Genomic DNA, 10,000 nt, shown 5'->3' on the forward strand with positions numbered 1-10,000 from the left:
TTCATTTTTTAGGAAAAATGTGAATCTCTTCATATTCTGAGTTTTAGATACCATACATTTTTTTTCTTTTTTTTTTTCTTATTCTAGAAAAATAATGCTCAACGCCACTAACTTAAAGAGTGAATTAATAAACAGATAGACGGAGTTATTCTATCACTGAGACAATTTAAAATGAGAAAGACCATCAAATCAATATTTGAAAAAAAAAAAAAATATATATATATATATAAGTAATAATAATAATAACAATAAATAGGTAAATAAACTAATAAATAATATAAAAAATGGATGATGCAAACACAACCATAATAAAAACACTTTCTGTTACTATTATCTGTGTGTTTTCCTCCACCTTTTTACACCTATTACAATATTCATGTTTGTGCTCACCTGTAAATATAAAAAAAAATGGACAAAGCTTATAACAAACCCTAAATTACCCGTCGGCGTTCAAACATCGGATCATAACGCCCGTAACACAACCTGGAAACACCCATCGCCGTCCAGAAACAAAAGCCCGCAACACAACCTGGAAAAAACCACCGCCGTTTACAAATTGGACAAATTAAGCCCACAACACAACCTGGAAATAGCCGTCGCCGTTCTGCGTGGGGGGCCATGTCTCGGGCCTCGTCGTGCGGTTGGACAGAACCCGCACGCTGGCCATGTACTCCCGCCGGTGGTGCACAATGAGGTCGGAGCTGAGGAGTAGTAAGGAATGAAATTTGTTAGAACGAATTATTCGTATTATTTGAGAGCATAAAGCGAAGTTAGAGTTAGATTAAGGTGGCGTTAGATTTAGTTTGAGAGCAAAAAGTGAAGTTAGGTTTAGACAGAACGGGGTCTGAGCATAAAGTTGATTTATTACATTACATCCCCACATTTAAACCATTCTAACTTCGAACCCATCCCCCACAACTGAAACCCACCGAAAATCACATCTCCACCCATGCTTAACTAACCCACAACCACAGCGTTTCAGAACCTCATACCCCGTTTCACTCCTCACATCCCTAATACTTACTTAAAGAAGTACTTATTCCACAGCGTTTCAGAACCTCATACCCCCTAATACTTACTTAAAGAAGTACTTATTTCCACTCAAAGCAAACTCAGGATCAGGCAGGACGTGGTCGTAACGATGAAGAACAGCCTCGACTTCCTCAAGATGACGTCCAAGTTTTTGTAAGTTGTAACCTGTGTCTCTAACTCCCCCGCGCGTGGCGTATAAGGTGATGCTGGTTCCTGAGGGAGGGAGGGAGGAGGGAAGGAAGGGAGGGAGGGAGGGAGGGAGGGAAGGAAGGGAGGGAGGGAGGGAAGGAAGGAAGGGAGGGAGGGAAGGAAGGGAGGGAGGGAGGGAGGGAAGGGAGGGAAGGAGGGAAGGAAGGGAGGAAAGGAGGGAAGGAGGGAGGGGGAAGGAGGGTGGGAGGGAGGGGGGTATTTGTCATTTCATTTGTCTATGAAAAAACTGCGATATTTAATTAGAGATTGATATTTTATTATATTAGATTAATATTTATATCTGTATTTATCTATTTGTATCTATCTATAAAAAAGCAGCAATATTTACTTAAAGATTAATATCTATATAAAAAAAACTACAATATTTATGTATGAATTAATATTCTATTATATTGATTAGATTAATATTCCATTATATTAGGTTTCTGCAGGCTGTACTCTGACCCCCCCCCCATGTGCAGCGTATGGGATAATGCTGGTTCCTGAGAGAGGGGGGGAGGTTGTGATTTCATTTACCTGTCAAAAATCTATTCCTCATCTATAGAAATGATAAAACTGGTGATATTAAGTGCAAGAGACGCGTGTAGCTGTTTGTCTATCTATGTTTGAGGGATGGTACCTATATTTGAAGCTATATTTATCCTTTGTTCATTCTATAACTAATCGCAACATTAACATTTGAACACATAATATCACTCCGCCTTTCTAACAAGACCCAAGAAGACCCGATAACTGCGATTAACCATCTAACTCTAATCCAATACTAAAAAAAACAAAAAACCCTATATATATATGTATACACAAGACCCTCTCATACCGTCGTTTATATGGCGCCCGCTAGTAGACGCTTCCTGGGAGTGTCCTTTGAATAGAAGCATTCCCCTATATATGTATACAAGACCCTCTCATACCGTCGTTTATATGGTGCCCGCAAGTAGACGGTTCCTGGGTGTGTCCTCTGATTAGAAGCATTCCCCTATATATATGTATACAAGACCCTATCATACCGTCATTTATGTGGCGCCCGCAAGTAGACGGTTCCTGGGTGTGTCCTTTGAATAGACACATTCCCCTATATATGTATACAAGACCCTCTCATACCGTCGTTTATATGGCGCCCGCAAGTAGACGGTTCCTGGGTGTGTCCTTTGAATAGACACATTCCCCTATATATGTATACAAGACCCTCTCATACCGTCGTTTATATGGCGCCCGCAAGTAGACGGTTCCTGGGTGTGTCCTCTGAAGAGCCACTGTTGGCACTCCAGGTATGCAGCGAAGAGCCCTTCTATCGTGGCATCTTGGAAGTCCAGATCGGTGCCAGTGTACCATGACATCAAGTTAGACACGAACTGCGTGTACGAAGTAGTTAGGAATGAGAAAGTGTAATTCATAAATACAAAATGTGTGATTTCAAGTTTTCATATTATTGATGGAAAGAAAAGAAAAAGTAAAGAAGAGAAAAAAATAATCAGTAAGAAAGGAAAGGACATTGGGACGTTTTGGAATTCGTTTTTCATCCTTTTCATCTTTGTGTAGACGTGTAATATATTATTATATTAACGCCTATTTCTGTTTAGGGTAACGTATCGAAGATTCATTTACATCCTTGGCGTTGTGGAATTAATCATTCTTATTCATACATTTTCTAAATTTATACTTTTTTAAAATCTAGACTGTCAGGGTACTAGAGGTAGCATTTTAGAAAGACTTATTTACGATTTTGAGTCCAGAGGTACCAGATAGCATGGGATTCGTCGACGTGAAATTCAAAAATATTTTTTTTAAATAAAAGAAGTGCTTGGATAATTAGATTAAAATATCCCGTTATATTCCACAGTGAAAGAAAAAAAATATGATATCATAGAATCTAATTACTAATCTAAAATAAACCAAAAAAATATATATTTTTTATATAACGGTACAATTTAATTAACAAAAACGATCTTTTAAACATTCATATTTACTTATGAGAAATCATTAAGAGCCTATTCAATATATTCAAATTAACTAACATCAACGTTTTACCACCTGGTCACTAGGGTGGGAAGTCAACCCTAGTTAGTGCTGATAAATAGAGAGGGATATAAAAAAAATATCTCCCAGAACTAGAAGAACCTTTTTGCAACCTAATACAGTTTTCTTAAAATTCCAAAGCACAAAAGCACTAAATCAAAACCACAAACACCTACCCTCGGTAAAGCTTGCAGATGAACAAGTTGTAGATAACTTTCTTTCAAGATTTGTATTACTCGTAAAATATCACTAATATCTATTCACATTATCACTAGCGTTTTACAACCTAATGCAATTCCCACTTATAATTCTACAACACGGACGTAGGCCTACTTAAATGAGAATTGTAAAACAGAGAAAAATAACTTAAAGAGAGAGAGAGAGAGAGAGAGAGAGAGAGAGAGAGAGAGAGAGAGAGAGAGAGAGAGAGAGAGAGAGAGAGAGAGAGAGAGAGAGAGAGAGAGAGTTTATGTTCATGTTTAACAATTCACAACCAGATACAACCTCTCCATGAAATCCACAACACAGAAACACTTAAATGAGAAAGAAAAAAAACTTTTTACATTTTTTTTATCCACAACACATAAATGGGACAGGAAAGACAAACCCTTTTAAACGATTTACAACTTATAACTTATAACTATTTTTTTTTACTTATAACTTATAAAAACTTATAACTTATAACTTATAAAAACTTATAACTTATAACTTATAAAAACTTATAACTTATAAAAACTTATAACTTATAAAAACTTATAACTTATAACTTATAAAAATTTATAACTTATAAAAACTTATAACTTATAAAAACTTATAACTTATAACAACTTATAACTTATAAAAACTTATAACTTATAAAAACTTATAACTTATAAAAACTTATAACTTATAACAACTTATAACTTATAACTCTGAAATTCTCAAACGAAAACAGAAACCCATCTTTAAAAAAATCTTAAGCAATTCACAACCAGATCTACAACTCCGACATGAATTCCCACAACACAGAAACGAATGGAATCACAAAAAATACAAACAAATGAAAACAATTGATATAGATAAATGAAAATCACAAATCCATACAAATAAAATAAATTACAAATTAATACAGGCAACCAAATTGATACAAATAATCAGATTAACACCAAAAATCTAATTTACATAGACAAACAAATGAAACCACAAATTTAACATTTAAAAACAAAATTCCAATCACACATAAATAAATTGGAATTCCCAAGGACCTACCCTCAGTAACTCTTTACCATAGTTTCCATTGTAGAGATTATTGAGTGTATGATCCAAGTAGCCAATGTCTGTGTTGTGGTCACCCCCTATATTGTGTTGGTGGAGGCAGCCGTCTTGTCTAGGGAAAGAGGTTAGAGCTTTAGAGAAAATGGAAAAGATCATTTTATTGGCAGATAGATGCATAGATAGATATGTGTGTGATAGGTAAGTGGGTATGGATAGAAACGAGTGTGTGAGAGAGGTAAGTGGGTATGGATAGAAACGAGTGTATGTGATAGGTAAGTGAGTATGGATAGAAACGAGTGTGTGAGAGAGGTAAGTGGGTAGGTAAGCAGGTAGATAGAGAGATATGGTTAGGTGTTTACATGTAGGGAAGTGGGTAGGTAGATGGATGGGTAGATTGACATTCAGATATGCTGATTAGGTAGATAGATAGATAGATAGCTAGTTAGCTAGGTAGGTAGGTAGATAGAGAGATAACTAGTTAGGTAGGTAGGTAGATAGATTAACAGTGTCAGATATACAAATATGTATAGATAGACAGAGAAAGAAAGAGAGAAATGAATATATGAATAGATTGACAGAGAGACATACAGACAAAGAAATTGAAAGATAGATAGATAGAGAGATAAACAGAATTTATGGACTTATATGTATGTAAATTACACAATATCCGTAATAATGCCAAAACATTCGTATCATTAAATATATGGAAACGGGTATGTCGGAACACTAAATGATATACCAATGCTCAGTCAATAACCATCGCGTTTATGTATGGAATGTATATAGATATCTGTGTGTGTGTGTGTGTGTGTGTGTGTGTGTGTGTGTGTGTGTGTGTGTGTGTGTGTGTGTGTGCGTGTGCGTGTGCGTGTGCGTGTGTGTGTGTGTGTGTGTGTGTTTCTGTGTGTGTGTATATATGTGTGTGTATATATGTGTCAGCGTGTTTATATATATCTGCATCTGTCTGTATGTGTTAATTTGTGCCTTTTTTATACTTATTTGCGTCTGTGTCTCCCTACGTTTATGTGTATCCCTTCCCCCCCAGCCATGTGTGTGTGCACCTACCCCCGCTTTCCTCTCCCCCGCCCTACCTCAACCCATTGCCGTTGTAGATAATGATAATGATAATGATAATAATAATAATAATAATGATAATAATAATAATAATAACAATAATGATAATGATAATGATAATGATAATGATAATGATAATGATAATGATAATGATAATGATAATGATTATGATTATGATTATGATTATGATTATGATTATGATAATGATAATGATAATGATAATGATAATGATAATGATTATTGTTATTGTGTTTCTAAACTATCTCCTGCGTGCAAGGAATGGCCGGGGTTGCCATCCAGTGGCGGCGAGGGATTTAAACGCGGGTCAGCAAGATTGCTAGACGAGATCACTGCACCACACAGCGGGTATTGGGTGTGTGTTTTAGCGTCTTTCCCTTTCGTTCTGTTTGTATGTGTTCGCATCTGTGTTTCTCTGTGTCTCTGAGTCCCTGCCTTTGTCTGCATCTATTTACGTCCGTGTTTCTCTGTGTCTGTCTTTCTCTATTTTCGCCCGTGTATAACTGCGTCTTTCTGTCTCTATTTTCGCTCGTGTCTCTGTGTATCTGTCTGTCTATTATTCTCGCCCGTGTCTCTCTGTATGGCTGTCTGTCTCTATTTTCCCCCCGTGTCTCTCTGCGTCTGTCTGTACGTCCTTCAATCTCGCTATCCCTATGTATGTTTGTACCCTTTTCCACCCCTCATATCATCCCCTTTTTCCTCGTGTCATTTGTCAAATTGAATTTAAACGTTGGCATGGTTATTATCACCGCTATTGCTGGTATGAGTCTCAAGCGTGAATATCTTCGTCAAGTATAAGTACCTCGTGCGCTTCCATACACACATACACCTCTTACCTCAGCCCATTGCCGTCGTAAGGCTGTCGATCAGCCAAGTCCACGAAGAGAGCCTCCTGCACCTGCGTGTGCACGTCGACGTAGGTTCCCCTCAGGAGACCCTCGACTTCCCCTAGCATCGCCCGAGGACCTAGGTTTCCACCTGTTGTAGAGAAGGTGAGGGGTAGGTGGGTGGAATGGATGCTCGGAGACACCTAAGTATCCTCTTGTGGTGTTGGGTTTTGTTCCCAAAGTGGGCGCTAAATCCACCTGGAAGCCGGGGGGGGGGGGTGGATAGGTGGATAGGTGGATAGATAGGTAAATGGTGAGTGGGAGAATAAGTGAATAGACGTGTGTGTGTGTGTGTGGATGAATGAATATTGGATGGGTGGATAGGTGAATAGATTTGGAAAGAGAGAGGAATGAGTAAGTGGATATGATTGTACTGTGAGATGGATAGGTCATTATAAATTCTCCACAGTGTCAATAACCGTGCATTTTCCTACTAAAATGAAATATTTTCCTACTAAAATTATAAAATAGTTTCCTACTAAAAAGATGATATATTTTCCTACAAAAATACCAATTTATTTTCTTACTCTTCCCCCTGTCATTTTGTTCATAATTTGTTCATCACGAATCCTCCTCAAAGGTCAGCAATCATGTATTTCCCTACGAAATAAACTTTTTTTTTTCTTTTTTTCTATTTTTTTTACCACAAAGTCATTCATCATTATACGCTAACATAACCACATATTCTCTTACTAATAACACCGATGTAAAAAAAAAATCAACTAAAATACTCTCCGTTAATCTGTTCACAATCTGTTCACTTTCTGTTCATCAAGGATTAACCACAAGTACCTGCCATGCTCGAAGGGTTGTCCTCGAGATTCCACACCGGTCCTGCTGGCGTGTCCTTCCAGTACCTGAGGAGGAGAGAGAGGAGAGACGGAAACGTGTGAGTGTGAGAGAGCGTTTGGTGTTAGTGTGTTAAGAGTGTGTTAGTGTGTGTGATGTTTCTGTGGTATTTTTTCTGTTGTGGGGGGGGGGGGGGGCGGGTTGGTGAGTTTTTTTTTTTCACTGAGGTTTAGAACATCTATTCCCTCCTCTCTTTTTTTTTAATAAACCTTTTTTTTTTTAAGAAATTGAAACATTATATACACATACACACACTCTGTCCTTTCTATTTTTCTTTTTTTCCTTTTTAAACATATATCTATATCTCCCTCCCCCCCCCCCCCTTTAAAAAAATCCAAACGCTATGATTCATCACAAACTTCACACCTGCAACCTTTAACCTCTATAAAACACAAAATCACAAAATCCACACTTCCTCGTCCTCTTTACCTGTCCAAGAAATCCGTCAAGAGCTCCGCCCCAAGGAGGTCCTTCGCCAACACCACTCCTTCCCACATCTTGGAAGGAATCCCGATCACGTGACTCCACCAGTTACTGTCTGTTTGGGGGGATCCTTGCGTTAACCACAGGCGAGAGTGTTAAATAAACTACTCGGTAAGGTGTTCGTTACGTTCTGTTATTCTTGTTCTTACTAAGGGCAACCCTGGTTATGCCCAAAGGCTTCACACACTGCAACTTAAGCTAGGATAACTTAGGGAAAAACTCTCCTGATATCCTAAGCCCAATATTGCAGCTCCAGAGGGTATATTTGGACAATGCATAAGTATTGCAAAGCATCTCAGAGAGTTTCAGGTAATAAAGGTATTATTTAGACATTTCTCAGCCTCTTGAAGCATCCCAGTCCAAGAAGTCTCAGGAAATAGGGGGGAATATTTAGTTAATTCTTATATTACAACTGTACTTAGAGAGTAATATATAATAAAAGAAATATTTCTAATATCTCAAACCTCATGACGCAACCTAAAAAAAACTTCCAGAGGGAACATTTTGACAATCCTCAAGTCTTATGCTCCAACCCAATCTAGACATTACTAGCTAATATAAGCAACATTTCGATATTTTTTATTTTATTTTTTTTTTTCATAATACAACCCAATCCAGGTACAACTGGACGACAGAAGACAGGCTTTGTGACAACCCCCTTGCCATTGTTTACGAATTCCTGGAGGCTCATCACGCGACGGCAAAGCTCACCCGGAGGACCACCACGTGACGACAAAGCTCACCCACAGGACCACCACGCGACGGCGAAGCTCACCCGGAGGAAAACCACACGACGGCAAAGCTCACCCGGAGGACCACCACACGAAAGCAAAGCTCACCCGGAGGACCACCAAACGAAGACAAAGCTCACCTGTATTCGGAGGAGCGTCGTACGTAATGAAGGAGAAGCAGGTGAGGATCTCAGCTGTTAAGTCCTTGCCGTTAAGGTGGTGGTACAGAAGGGCGCTCTGTCGCCTGCCGTGCGTCCTGAAGGCTTCCGAATCGCCTTGGTCGTACTGGGATGAGTAAGATTGATTGAGGAACGAGCGTGGTGAGTCTGAGGTTGAATCTATGTCAAGAGGCGCGTTTGTTGAGTAAATTTCTGCGCGGAGTGACAATATTCGTGCTACATCTGCTCTCGATCTTTTATTTTTTCCTCCTCATACGCACACACGCACATACACACACACATACACATATACATACACACACACATACACATATACATACACACACATACACATATACATACACATACACATACACATACACACATACACATACACATACACATACACATACACATACACACACACACACACACAACACACACACAACACACACACACTCACACACACACACACACACACACATATATATATATATTTTTTCTTCTTCTTCTTCTTTTTCAGGGAGCAATTAGTCTCTCCCTTTCCTCATTACATCGACACGTTTCGAGAGAGAGAGAAAAAAAATTAAACAAACACAACAAATGAAAAACAAGAAAAAAAAGCAACAACATTACCACCAGATCCGAGAAGGAACCATCAGCCTTCAGGAGAGACAGGAGGTGATCGAGGTCCTCATGACTGGCGTTGTCGAAAGCAGCTTCTGTCATGCGGGTCGTGACAATTTCCAAGTCCGTTCGCCAGCCGGCTTTCGCGAGACCCACCTATGCGATGGGAACGTTAATTGGGAAATGGGTTTTAAATTGGCTGTGAGGAATAGGTTGATTTGGGTCTGAAGGAATGGGTTAATTGGGAAATGGGTTTAAATTGGCTGTGAGGAATAGGTTGATTTGGGTTTGAAGGAATGGGTTAATTGGCTTGGGGGAAAATGGGTTAATTAGCTCGAAGATAGAGGAATATCAGTTAGGAAATGGGGTTAACTGACTTGGAGAAATGGGTTTAATTAGTGTACAAAATGGGGTTAATTGGCATGGGAATATCAATTAGGAAATGTGTTAATTGGCTTGAAGAAATAGGGAACATATTCGTAATAGGCTTAAAGCAACAAGTTAATTAGGAAATGGGTTAATTGGCTTGAAGAAATGGGGAACTTATTCGTAATAGGCTTAAAGCAACAAGTTAATCAGGAAATGGGTTAAATTGGCTCTAAGGAATAAAACAAATGACAAGAAAATCAATCAGTAAATAGGTGAATTGGATTGATGTAAT

At 38.5% G+C, this 10,000-nt stretch overlaps 2 protein-coding genes across 2 annotated transcripts in view; both read right to left on the reverse strand.

Annotated features, from left to right (window-relative positions):
- The window catches only part of LOC119579995, a 64,670-nt gene that overhangs the window by 51,463 nt on the left and 3,207 nt on the right, over positions 1-10,000 (reverse strand). The window lies entirely within an intron of this gene.
- LOC119579994 (chondroitinase-AC-like) overlaps positions 1-10,000 on the reverse strand; it is a 17,516-nt gene that overhangs the window by 6,401 nt on the left and 1,115 nt on the right. The window contains exons 2-10 of the mRNA XM_037927838.1: positions 9,349-9,495; positions 8,695-8,839; positions 7,770-7,878; positions 7,284-7,348; positions 6,441-6,582; positions 4,507-4,624; positions 2,438-2,594; positions 1,080-1,245; positions 584-701 (exon numbers count right to left, since the gene is read on the reverse strand). Of these exons, the coding sequence (XP_037783766.1) occupies positions 584-701; positions 1,080-1,245; positions 2,438-2,594; positions 4,507-4,624; positions 6,441-6,582; positions 7,284-7,348; positions 7,770-7,878; positions 8,695-8,839; positions 9,349-9,495 (1,167 nt within the window). The remainder of the gene's footprint in view (positions 1-583; positions 702-1,079; positions 1,246-2,437; positions 2,595-4,506; positions 4,625-6,440; positions 6,583-7,283; positions 7,349-7,769; positions 7,879-8,694; positions 8,840-9,348; positions 9,496-10,000) is intronic.

Source organism: Penaeus monodon, chromosome 13, assembly GCF_015228065.2.
Source record: "Penaeus monodon isolate SGIC_2016 chromosome 13, NSTDA_Pmon_1, whole genome shotgun sequence".
NCBI lineage: Eukaryota > Metazoa > Arthropoda > Malacostraca > Decapoda > Penaeidae > Penaeus > Penaeus monodon.